We start from the raw sequence: 13641 nt of genomic DNA on the forward strand, positions 1-13641 counted from the left end.
GGAACCTCTCCCATTTTTTTACTTTTTTTAAAGGGCATATTAGTTATACAAAACATGTAACAGCTAATGTCTATCTATAGGTTTCAATATTTCATCTTATTTAGCCATGCAGCAGAAGTCTTCTTCAGTTACCTGCCTCGTGCTGCACACATTGCACTGCCTTTAAACCAAACATGAGAGACTTTAACCTGCTTTTACGGAATTATGGGAAGGGGCATGCAAATTACTCAATGTTTCTGAGGCCAGCTACGCTTTCAGGATCACTGGCACAGATACAGATCCAGCCTTATAATATAGAGTTATCTATCCAAACTTGCAGACAGCCTGTTTGATGTCTTTTCAACCTCATAAAGATATTGGAACGTGGATTCTGAAGAGTAGGTTATTTAACAGAAATATTAGCCCTGCATTATGCTTAAAGGAGAAGGAAAGTCAAAATCTATTAGGCACACTATTAAATAGTACTACTATTGCTGTGTAAAAACGCTATGTTTCTGGCTTGTCTAATGAAAGATTTACAGAGATACACCTGTTATATTCTACATACTTGTTTCAGTGAACGGCGCCACCATCTTTAATAAGGCATGCCCACTCCCTTTCCCTCACTGTCTCTATTGCGCATGTGCCCCCCAACATCCTCCCTGCGCCCCCCCCCCACGTCCTTCTGTGTCTCCCACCCCCAGCAGCTGCGTCCTTATGTGAATTGAGATATCTGTATCCATAACATACTGTACACGCTCGCGTCCTCGTCTGCACAATTCCCCCGCCGCCCCCCTCTTGTCACACACAAAGGTTGCAAAGTTTGTACAAGCACTAGTAACAATAAGCAACCAATCAGACAACTATATCTAAATCTAAATACAGCCATAAGCACTCACAGAAAAGTCATCTCTCAAAAGAAACACAGGATTTCATGTCTGCTTTTTTGTAAATATGTTCTTAGGCAGTGCTGTTTAATTTCTGTAGTACCAAGGGCCAGAATTTTTCTGGCCTACATGGTGGAGGAAATAAGCCAAAATAATAAATAAAAATAAATTGAAACACCTTAAGAAAAGGGATAAGAAATAGTAAAGGTATTCGTACCAATATGATTTAGAGACCTGGGTGTATAGACCCCTGGTCTGTCACATGAGTAGTTAAACCAGAATCCCAATACAGTCAAAGTTCAACTTGATTCAAGTAAATGAAATAAAGCTCACTGCAGTCCAGAAGTGGTCCGGGTGCTCAAAGCCCCAAACCCGTAGCTGGGAAGGCCCTACAAGGTGGAGGGCCAATAATGGAAGCCAGTTTTGACCCCCCCCCCCTTTTTAAACCTCATTCACTTCAAACCATACTCATGTTATCACAAGATTAAAGACCATCACCACATTAAGGTTAAAGCACAGCACAAACCCAAATAGTTGGTGCTCACTGTTGTCCAGTGTTTAATTACCAGTGTTCTAAATATATTGCTGGGTAAATAGCTCCCAATAAGCAGCAAATATACCCAGAAAATATATGTAGATAATAAACAACCAGCAGACAATAAACTCAAGATACAAGTTTATGTGAGTTACAAATAAGGTCTGGTATAAAGTTCTCTTGGTACTGGGAATCTGAAGGCCATTCATCAGAGGTTGTGTGCATCCCTGATTGTGCTGAATTGATACAGAACTGGCTATCCTTAAATCATATTAAGCCAAGTAAATGTAACTCTACTACTACTTGTGTGTAAGTTATTCCTCACTAGCAGTATATCAGAAGGCTTATTCATTGGTCCTGTATATTTTTGTTGATCGTTTTATTAATGTAAATTCATAAAAAATATTACTATTCATAAAGGTTCACGTTGTCATAAGAGATCCTTAAAGTAAACTGACCCCAGAAAATCATATATATTTCTAAAATTTACCCTAGAACTGGCATTTTACAGCAGCATCGATTTTTTTACAAGGATAAAACATGATAAATATGAATGTTGCATTTATATTGCAAGCAAATATTTTTTGGGGCAAAAAGAATGAAACTAAATAATGGCAAATGCAGTGAAATCACAAACGTTCAATAAAATCAATCATATTACAAAAAAATGTGAGACTGGAGAACAAAATCCAGGTTCCTCTAGCTTTTCTGTGCAATGATAATTTTATTAGCACAAACACACAGCCAGCAACAACAGGGTACTGCAAATTGAATTTTGTAATATAATAATATATAATTTTGCATATTTAATAATATATAATATCATTTTAATATACTTTTTATTTTGAAATGTTATTACAGGTATGGGATCCCTTGTCTGGAACCAGTTAGTTCCGAATTACGGAAAGGCCATCTCCCATAGACTCCATTATAAGTGAATAATTCTAATTATTAAAAATGATTCCCTTTTTTCTGTAATAATAAAACAGTACCTGTACTTGATCCCAACTGAGATATAATTACCCCTTACTGGGGCAGAACACTCCTATTGGGTTTATTTAATAGTTAAATGATTCACTTTTCTCTATAATAATAAAACAGTACATTGTACTTGATCCCAACTAAGATATAATTAATCCTTATTGGAGGCAACAAAATCCTATTGGGTTTATTTCATATAGAAATGATTTTTAGCAGACTTAAGTTATGGAGATCCAAATTACGGAAAGATCCCTTATCCGGAAAACCCCAGGTCCCGAGCATTCTGGATAACAGGTCCCATACCTGTACTTATTTTATTTTAAACCAACTGCTTCCACATGCCATGCCACTGGCAGCATTGCTTTCAGACAGAAGCTGCAAAGTTGCTGAGAAACCCAATAACATGCAAGTGCTGTTATTCACACAGTTGTTATTCACACAGCATTATTGGTATCAGTATCACATCAGTATTGAAATGAGGTGCAGAACTATTTCTTCTATTTCTATTTCATTCTATTTCTGCATATATTCTCCACAGAAGGCACTTAATATATATCTGTGGTCTACAGCAACAGCAAAGGTGTATTTATGATCACTTGAGATGCTGGTTTTCTCCTATTAGAAATGACTTCTTATACCTCATATACTTGTGCCAGTTATGAACAGTGGCGTAACTATAATATAGCAGACCCCACAGTTGTGGGGGGTCAAGGGGCCAGGGAGGCCCATATTGTGAGCTCTGCTGTATAAAAGTCCTTCCTCTCCTGCCTAAAAGTTCGCTGCCAGCGACAAAAGTGTCAGGGTGAGGTATGAGCAGGTTGTTAGAAGGGGGACAGGTTGGGGAGTTGCTGTCAGGCAGGTCAGTGTGTGCCGCACCCCCACCCCTAAAGATTTTTCTGTGGGAGATCCCGGTGCTGTCAACTTACACAGATCTATAAAACAAAAACAAAAAAGAGTTCCCTTTTAATTGGGACCAGTCACTGGTTTTCCATCCATGGATTCACCAACCCAAGGTTCTCTGATCAAGACCTGCATAGGTACTAATATAATATATTATAACAACATTAGCCAATCAGTGCATCGTAACATTTACAATCCTGTGCCAGTTCCAGTAGGGTCAACAATACAATGTCAAGTTGGAACCTGTACAGCAACAAAAAATGTTGCTCTAACTTAAGATAAGGGACTAAAATTGAACAATAGGGGGCTGCAGTATTAATTAGGGCACCAGCAAACTAGGTTATTCCCAGTGTTTAGCCACTCCATTGACTTAACTGTAATCACTAGGGTCCTTCCAATGAATTTGCTGGTCAAACGTAACTCAGAAACATGTGCCCTAATTATTGTGCCACTACAGTTATATTGTATTCATTCCAAAATCTGAAAATGAATATATATCAAGCAATTTATATCAAGCAATGAAGAACTTGGTATAACTATTCTTACAATATGGGGAGGGGGGCACTCAGGCTGTATGCATGAATTCTAATACTTCCAGTATCCCAAAATGATCTGCCTCAGCGAATCTTCTGAGCCTCAGTCATTTTCAACAACTTCTCACTTTTGAAAAGTCTCTAACAAAAGTTGAAGTGGTGACTTGAATAAAAGGGAAGCACTTTTCAGAAGAACCATGCACATGAGCTTGACAGGTCAAACTGATTATTTCCTTAAAACTTTCTCTGGAAAATGAATCTGTCACTCACATTAGCCAACTTTAGTTTATGTCAATGTAGTTACATTTTGGGTGACTAGTTTAGGAGGAAAATGTCATCATCAAGCAAGTCATCTACAACAGAGAACAAATCCCCATCATTAAGATTATTTAATGTTTTTCCAGAAAGAAAAAGCAGTGTATAAGACACCGGCACACAGGGCATACTTTCTTCCAGCTTTGTCAGTGAGAGTAGGGAGCCTATTAATACAATATTTCCTTTTCCTGATCCCTGAATGATACAATACTATGTATTTTTCTGTTATATTTCCACACCATAAGGGCCTCCAGGCACAATAACCCAGTTCTGCCTGCAATGTGTTTTTTATATTTTAAGCTGTTATTAATTACACACAAATCTAGGTGCAATGTAAATGAATACAGAAGCATAATGTATAGGTTGCTACTTGTAGTTGGCATTTTCACAGATTTTGGAATGAATACAATATAACTGTAGTGGCACAATAATTAGGGCACATGTTTCTGAGTTACGTTTGACCAGCGAATTCATTGGAAGGACCCTAGTGATTACAGTTACAGTAAGTCAATGGCGTGGCCAAACACTGGGAATAACCTAGTTTGCTGCAGTCCCCTATTGTTCAATTTTAGTCCCTTATCTTAAACACTTCACACCTCTCAGCCCTTATTTCAGATTTCCTATTACAAGTCACGGCAACTACTGTAATTGCCCTACTAAACATCGCATTGGTTTGTACCACACTGTCGTGGCAACATCAGTATTTTACATGGAGGTTAGTTACCACATCTTTTTTAGTCATTTCTTAAAAGTCAAGGTGACTAATCACACTACTAATCTGCATTAGTATCTGTAATCACATCTTGTCAAACCATATACTTTCCTAGTACATTCTGGGCATCTGAACATTTTGGGGTAATAATATCAAACCTTTCCTATTCTAATATTTGATGTTTACTGTCCTTATTTTCTATAATTGTCTTTCTCTGCCATTTAAAAAGAAGTACACATTAGCATGACTAGTCTGCGCCAGGCCCCCACTAAAAATCTGGGGATGGGCCTAGTGCATAGGGACCCCTTCCTGACTTCCTGTGTCTTCAACCCACCCTCTTCCCCGGCTCCCCACCCACAGGTAGAAGAGTGGCTGGAGAGGGGGGATTTTTTAGCAACTATAGAGGAATCAGACCACGCAGTCCTGGTGCCCCTGTCCCCTGGGTCCCCGAGGACCATGGGGTTTGCTTCCTCTATAGTTACACCAGTGGATGTACATATATAAAATACTTTAGATTTTGTAGGAACTATTTTTTAATTTAACTACCTTCTTTGTAAGAAGTAAGCTTAAAAAGACCATAAACAGTATAAACACAGCATAAACAGAAAAAGGAAAACAATTAAAAAAAACTTGAATTGCTTGATTACAATAGGAGATGGCCTTCCTGTAATTTCGAGCCTGTATACCTGTACCAACAAATACCTCTTTAAAATTCATAACTAAACTGCTTCTATCAGCTATGGAAATTTCCACTTCACTCCACTAAATTCGAAGACACTGTAAAGAGCCCATTAGTCACAGATTTAAAGATTAAAACGAATGATACAAAGGATTTAGGGCTAGGCTATAGGCTATCAAAATGTCAGTTGGTCTAGTTGTTACTTACAGTGTTTCCCCATGCCGTCATTGGAAAACGACTCATAATGATTCTAATTAAGTTTTACAATAATGACAATAATGTTAATGCATATTGTGGCATTACCTATCTACTAAATGGGTGTGTTAGGGGTATCCTTAATGGAGAAGGATCTAGGGGTTTTTGTAGATAACAAGTTGTCTAATTCCAGGCAGTGTCATTCTGTGGCTACTAAAGCAAATAAAGTGCTGTCTTGTATAAAAAAGGGCATTGACTCAAGGGATGAGAACATAATTTTGCCCCTTTATAGGTCCCTGGTAAGGCCTCACCTTGAGTATGCCGTGCAGTTTTGGGCTCCAGTCCTTAAGAAGGATATTAATGAGCTGGAGAGAGTGCAGAGACTGCAACTAAACTGGTAAAGGGGATGGAAGATTTAAGCTATGAAGTTAGACTGTCAAGCTTGGGGTTGTTTTCTCTGGAAAAGAGGCGCTTGCGAGGGGACATGATTACTCTGTACAGTACATTAGAGGGGATTATAGGCAGATAGGGGGATGTCCTTTTTTCCCATAAAAACAATCAGCGCACCAGAGGCCCCCCTTTAGACTAGAGGAACGGAGCTTCCATTTGAAGCAGCGTAGGTGGTTTTTCACGGTGAGGGCAGTGAGGTTGGGGAATGGCCTTCCTAGTGATGTGGTAATGGCAGATTCTGTTAATGCCTTTAAAGGAGAAGGAAAGGCTAAGTCACTTGGGGGTGCCAAAATGTTAGGCACCCCCAAGTGACTTAGAACGCCTACCTTGTACCCCGGGCTGGTGCCCCTGTACGGAGGGAACAGCACCAGCCCGGGGTAGCTGTAGACACCGCTTCCTCCTTCCTTTGCGCGCTGCCGGCGAAATCTGCCGGCCGGTGCATGCGCAGTAGAGTGAAAAGCCGACTTTAATGTTTAAGTTCGGCTTTTCACTCTACTGCGCATGCGCGCGCAAGCGAGGAGGAAGGAGGAAGCGCCGGCAGCTACCCCGGGCTGGTGCTGTTCCCTCCGTACAGGGGCACCAGCCCGGGGTACAAGGTAGGCGCTCTAAGTCACTTGGGGGTGCCTAACATTTTGGCACCCCCAAGTGACTTAGCCTTTCCTTCTCCTTTAAGAGGGGCCTGGATGAGTTCTTGAACAATCAGAATATCCAAGGCTATTGTGATACTAATATCTACAGTTAGTATAAGTGGTTGTATTTATAGTTTATGTATGTGAGTGTATAGATTGGTAGGTGTGGGTTGTGGGTGCTGGGTTTACTTGGATGGGTTGAACTTGATGGACTCTGGTCTTTTTTCAACCTTATGTAACTATGTAACTATTAACCCCTAATGCATCGGAATGATGCGACAGCGCTACAGCTGATGTGTAGAATTCTCTGCTCCTGTATTTCTATCTAAAACTTCTCTGATCCTTCTATATAACTTGGTTTTCCATCACTATTAGAGCAACAAAAAATCAATAAATCTCAAAAATCATGCCGCATAATGAATAAATGGATGTAGAAAATAGCTGCGAGGAGTGGAACAGATAAGAGCAAATTACTCAGCATACATAAATAAAACCATTTGCAGAATTAGTTAAATTACTTCCCAAAAAAAAAACCCCAGAAACTACATTACTAATGATTGCATTCAGAGGACAGAAACTAGACTATCTTTCCTTGGCTCTCTGCAGCAGTTTCATTTCCGGAAATCTTTACTCTAGCATCTTCTAAGACAGACTATGGAGACAGACTATGCTATGTGAGTGCTTCATGCACAGTCCTGAGTTTCTAGATTTCTAGGGCTACAATCAGATTTGTTTTTCTCAAGGGAGCAAATGTTGACATCTACTGGAACATCTGTTATTTCTTTACAAACCTCTTTTCTCATTGTTTTGAGCTCACTCTGGTTTATTTTCTTTTAAAGAGACTATTGTGTAGGGAAATGCCTTTTTCTGCACTAGACATATTTGACCTTGTCATGTACCTAAAACTTCTTGGCTTCTTCTAGCCATGCCTTTCCACCTGAGAATGTTGTGAAAACCACATTCAGCTTCACATTCAGGATTAATTATTACAGGTCTGCATGCTGTCCTGGCGTGTTGCTAGGCAGAAATCCCCTGGTTATATGCACAGATGCACAGTCCCCTGGTCTCATTTACATTTTTATTGGTTGTTTGGAAGCTGTCTATCCTATATTTTTTAAACTAGTTCATATAATAATTCAAAAATTATAACTAGTAAATAATGAAGACCAATTGAAAACTTACATAGAAGTGGCCATTCTATAACTTACTAAAAGTTAACTTAAAGGTGAACCACCCCTTTAAAGGCTTAATAGACTTCAGTATATTATCATTTTAATTAAATCCAGCCCTCCAACATACTATGTATGAGAAAGAATCAACCCACTATATGTTATAAGTTGGAGAGCACTGGCTTTTATCATTTTCATTTTATTTTTTACATTTCAGAAATGCTACGAACTGCCATATCATTAAGGTTCATGCATTTTCAGTAAAGGACCCCCTCTAGTGGCAGAATAACAGAAATCAACACATGACTTTATGCAGTTTGTGTTGGTCACAGCTTTTCTGAACTTTTCAGTTTAGTGCTCCTTTATTCTAATAATACCCTTTTTGTATTGAAAGGAAATTTAGCATTCCAAAATACAGGTATGGGACCTGTTATGCAACATTCTCATTACAAGGGGTTTCCGGATAAGGGGTCTTTCTCTAATTTTGATATCCATACTTTTAGTCTATTAAAAGGATTGTTTTGCCTCCAATAAGGATTTATTAGTTATGACTATGTACACTGTACTCTTTTATTATTACAGTGAAAAATGAAATATGGTTTAACATTTTGAAATATTTTACTACAAAGCAGTATATGGCTCTCTTATAATTCCAAGCATTCTGGATAACAGGTTTCCAGATAATGGATCCCATACCTGTATTAAGAAAAAAGTATATAATGAATATAATGAATGGTGTAAAAATGTTGTGTTCATTTTCTCAAACAGGGCCGCTGCTGGCCAAATGGGTGCCCTAAGCAGAAATTCACTTTGGTGCCCCCTCCCCCAAATATTACGGACGTAAAAATAAAATAATAAAAAAAAAACACCTACTATAGGGGCCAAAATAGAACCAATTGCCCCCATAAACAGTACCCCCCATAAACAGTTGTCCCCACACAAAGTGGCCCCAATTGCCTCATACACAGTACCCCCCATAAACAGTAGTCCCCACACAAAGTGCCCCCAATTGCCTCATACACAGTACCCCCCATAGACAGTAGACCCCACACACAGTGCCCCCATAGAAAGTACCTGCAATTGCCCCCATAAACAGTGCCCCCAATTTCCCCCATAAACAGTACCCTCCATAGACAGTAGCCCCCACACACAGTGCCCCCAATTGCCTCATACACAGTACCCCGCATAGACAGTAGCCCCCACACACAGTGCCCCCAATTGCCTCATACACTGTACCCCGCATAGACAGTAGCCCCCACACACAGTGCCCCCAATTGCCCCCATAGAAAGTACCCCCAATTGCCCTCATAAACAGTACCCCCCATAGACAGTAGCCCCCACACAAAGTGCCCCCAATTGCCTCATACACAGTACCCCCCATAGACAGTAGCCTCCACACACAGTGCCCCCATACGAAGTACCCCCAATTTCCCCCATAAACAGTGCCCCCATAAACAGTACCCCCAATTGCCTCATACACAGTACCCCCCATAGACAGTAGCCCCCACACACAGTGCCCCCAATTGCCTCATACACAGTACCCCCCATAGACAGTAGCCCCCACACACAGTGCCCCCAATTGCCTCATACACAGTACCCCCCATAGACAGTAGCCCCCACACAAAGTCCCCCCAATTGCCTCATACACAGTACCCCCCATAGACAGTAGGCCCCACACAAAGTGCCCCCAATTGCCTCATACACAGAACCCCCCATAGACAGTAGCCCCAACACAAAGTGCCCCCAATTGCCTCATACACAGTACCCCCCATAGACAGTAGCCAGCCCGCACAGTGCCCCCAATTGCCCCCACAGAAAGTACCCCCAACAGACCAGTGATCGTCGGCGCCTCCTTCTCTCTTATGCCGCGGCAACAGGCACTACTATAAGGTTGCACACTCTGCGTAGGGAGCGGCGGTACTGTTTGGGTGCCCCCCTGGGAGTTGGTGCCCTACGCAGAGTGCGTACTCTGCGTATAGGGAGCGGCGGTACTGTTCTCAAATCATAAACAAAAACATGAGCCCAGAATATTGAAGGAATTTGTATTTTTCCAAAGCCACAAAAATGTAACTGCACAATAAGAAATTCCTCCAGCAGCTTTTTTAACCCTAGGACCTAGTGCTGGAAACTTACTAGTCTGTAAGGGGCCAAAGCAATATGTAGCCAAAATAATATCTGGTCAAGGTATGTTTATTGTGGTCCATATATTGGCCTGTGTTTCAACTGTTAATTTGATCATGCCTCTACAAAGATGGCCACAATAATAATATAAATACTAGGTTCCATCACTAAGACGAAAGGATATGATGAAGGGGGACGAGGATCCAAAAAATGTGTTGGTTACTTTGTGCTTTCCAGTCCTTTTCATTGTGGGAGGGGTTAAACCTTGGGTGCTCAATGCCAAATGTGCGGCCAAAAAAATTGTTGCCCGCGACTATTATTTTTTGACACCTGTGTCAATTTTTGGACTTGCGGTGAATTTTTGCGCGGCAAATTTTTTCATGCGTTTCACAAAACAATCTGGCAATGGCAAAACGCATGAAAAAATTCGCCGCGCAAAAATTCACCGCAAGTCCAAAAATTTGCCGCACGTCCAAAAATTTGCTGCGAATCCATGCCTGGCGAAACATTTCATCACTTGTAGCCGCATATAAATAGTCGTGCGAATAAACGCACGCCATGTTAGCCATACACGCCAATACTTGCGGAAAATTACTGTATTTAAAATTACCATTTCGCTGCAAACTGGCGGCTGCATCACTCGGGAAACACATACTTGAATAAATAACACTGCAAAGTCCATATTTTATTGCCAAAAGCTCATTAACTGTACTTTTCTATAATTATCGCCTGCCTGAAGTAGGTGTTAATTTTCGCATAGCCTAATGCGATATTTAGCGCGCCTAAGTGATTGGGAATCATGCGTTAGTATTCTTTTCAGCGCAATATTTAACGAATGCGTTAAAACTAACGCATGCAGTTGCGCGAAAATTAACGTACGCGATAATACTGTAGTGAATCGCGCGCTAATTATCGCGTCTATTTTAATGCAAAAAAAGTGCGATAAAATTTATCGCACTATAGTGAATCAACCCCAATATGTTTTCCTTGAGGGGGCCAATCTTAATATGTTTTGTTGATATAACTATTGGAAAGGTCTTTGCAAATAGCCCGTTTTCTAAGGTAATCATATACAGAAAGCAATAAAATGTACATTTTATGACATAAACACTGAAACACTACACAACTACAAAGGTTTGTGCAAATATTTAATTACATTTATGGAAAGAACACCTAAAAGTTGCACTACTTGTGGCTCTGATCTCAGATCTCTTTTGGCTCACTGCATGGGAGATTAGATGCTTTCTGAGGGAAAAAAGTACATATTTCAAATTCTGTATGCCCAATGTCAACATATTTTAATTTTTTAGTTGGTGAGCTCTCTTCCTGTGTGGGCAGGGAAGTAGCCTCAATGGTCTCTTCGGTAAGTTTTCTTTTTCTGCCATTTTGTACATTTGTTGGATTTGGAGAATGTGATGGCAGGGAAACGGTCTCCGTGGTGTTCTCCTCACGCATGAAGATCCCATATTCCCTAACATTGTAGAAATAATCCAAGCTGGATATAAGTGCTGAGCTAGCTGAGTCCTGATATTCACAAGCAGTTATCCCTTCTGGCAGATACAGATTTGGGATACTGAAGCTGCTTGCAGTTGGTTCCTTATAGCACTCAGTGGAACCATAACCTGCAGTAACAGCACTATAGTCTGAAGTGAGCAGACTTTCTGATGCCTGCAGTGGCTCCAGTTGTTCTCTAATCAGAGGAGAATAAATGCCGGTGTTTGCATTGGCATCGTAGCAGGACACATTGTGCTCTCCTGTGCCTATATGCATCCATGCTTGGCTGAAATTTGGTGAGAGCACTTGATCAGGACACCAAGCTGGTCAACAAAGGGGAAACAAAGTGTTTTGAAATGTGAAAGCAATACAATTAATTAATACACTGCTATCATTTAAGACATAGGTAACACTGTCAATATATGGATAAAGTGCTTTTAATTATGTATTTACTGCTATACGTTTTTCCTTGTAAACTAAAAGGTGTTTGTAAGCGCATGGGGCTATAATTGCTTCATAGACTCCAATAGAAAGTTGTAGGCATGTAAGCACAGAATCAGTATTTGGGCCCCTTTACCTTATACTACAGTATGTAGGGGGCTTCCTCAGGGCCACAAATCCTTATGCAGAGCTAATAATCCCTCAGTGTACTATCTTCACTCTATCATTACAATTCTACATTAGTGTGAAACTCTATTTTCACCCATGTATAAACTTGCTCCTAAAATCCCATACAAGTGAATAGACAGCCTGGCAAATCTCTTCTTGTAAACAGTGGTCCAATCTATTTTCTACTTTTTCTCCCTTATTTTAATCATGGAAAATCAATGTTAGTTTTGTTAGCAGGAGTCCATTTTGCAGGAAGATTATCTGTGCATTGGGAATCTACATATAGTAAGATATGTCTGCTAAAACTTATCATTTGTAAAAATTGTTATTAAAAGTGATGTCAGATACATTTAATATTGCCTTTTTATTAAACATGATCTCATATAATTATGGGACCTATTATCCAGAATGCTAGGGAACTGGGGTTTTCCAGATAAGGGTTTGTTCTGGATCCCCATGCTTTAAGTCTACTAAAAATGATTTAAACATTAATTAAACCCAATAGGATTGTTTTGTTACAATAATTAATTATATCTTAGTTAAGGTCAAGAACAAGGTACTGTTTTATTATTACAGAGAAAAAGGAAGGAAGTAAACGTTAACATTTTCTAATTATTTCATTATCATGGGGTCTATGGGAGATGGCCTTCCCATAATTTGGAACTTTCTGGATAATGGGTCCCATACCTGTACAGCCAAGTATCTGCCTGTGATCATATGGATCTAGCAGTTACAAACAGTGCCTAAACCTCACCATCTTCTCAACTTACATCCTATGTTCACCTGGGGCTGTCTGGTAGATGGGCGATCATCCATTGACACACTATATTACTCTATCTTGGGATAGGGGGCAGAGGTGGGCAGATCTGGAGATTAAGGATGTTAAGGTACAGACTAAGGAGGGTTATTTACATTGCTGGTAAATTTTCAATATCAGCTTTGGCCATAGCCAGTGTTTTATGAGCTAGGCCAATGAAAAATCAGCTGGTTGTTCAGGCCTACTCTCAGTCTGGTTATATGCTGTTTAAATATCAATTACTTCCATCTGGCTCACAGACAAATGATATATCCAATAGCTGGCCTGCCAGAAATAATGGCTGTGGCACTGCTTTATCCTAAAATCTAGATCTATAACAATCTGCACATAATCCTATCAATTTCCAGCCCTATATCCCATGAGGGACGAACATAACTGTAAAACACTGACAGTTAAGCTTTTAAAATATATGCTCCGCTTCAACACATGGAAAGTGGTTCAATCTGTATAACAGAAACATATCCAGTTATGGAAATTACGGAAAGGCCCCTTATCCGGAATACCCTTGGAGCCTGTACTTAATAAAAGCATTTTGAACGCAAAATGCTTTTATGAAGTACAGGCTCCAAGGGTATTCCGGATAAGGGGCCTTTCCTGGAGAGGAATCAGCAGGACATAAATCCCTCTGTCTATTTG

The 13641-nt window shown here is 40.1% G+C and overlaps 1 protein-coding gene across 1 annotated transcript; it reads right to left on the minus strand.

Moving 5' to 3' along the window:
- Nucleotides 1–11216: 11216 nt before the first annotated feature.
- LOC108646270 lies at nucleotides 11217–13403 on the minus strand. The gene is made up of 2 exons (XM_018092745.2): nucleotides 12959–13403; nucleotides 11217–11902 (listed from the first exon to the last, which is right to left on the minus strand). Exons 1-2 carry the CDS (start codon nucleotides 13002–13004, stop codon nucleotides 11289–11291), a joined length of 660 nt encoding a protein of 219 aa, XP_017948234.1. The 5' UTR covers nucleotides 13005–13403; the 3' UTR covers nucleotides 11217–11288.
- Nucleotides 13404–13641: the final 238 nt, after the last annotated feature.

This window comes from Xenopus tropicalis, chromosome 3, assembly GCF_000004195.4.
Source record: "Xenopus tropicalis strain Nigerian chromosome 3, UCB_Xtro_10.0, whole genome shotgun sequence".
In the NCBI taxonomy this organism is placed as follows: domain Eukaryota; kingdom Metazoa; phylum Chordata; class Amphibia; order Anura; family Pipidae; genus Xenopus; species Xenopus tropicalis.

Bases quoted from the DNA above. Each gene is read 5' to 3' on its own strand.
- LOC108646270 (XM_018092745.2), bottom strand. From the start codon at position 13,004: ATGGATGATCGCCCATCTACCAGACAGCCCCAGGTGAACATAGGAT. The intron at 11,903-12,958 runs GTAAGTTGAGAA...TTTGTTGACCAG, and splicing joins GCCCCAGGTGAACATAGGAT to CTTGGTGTCCTGATCAAGTG.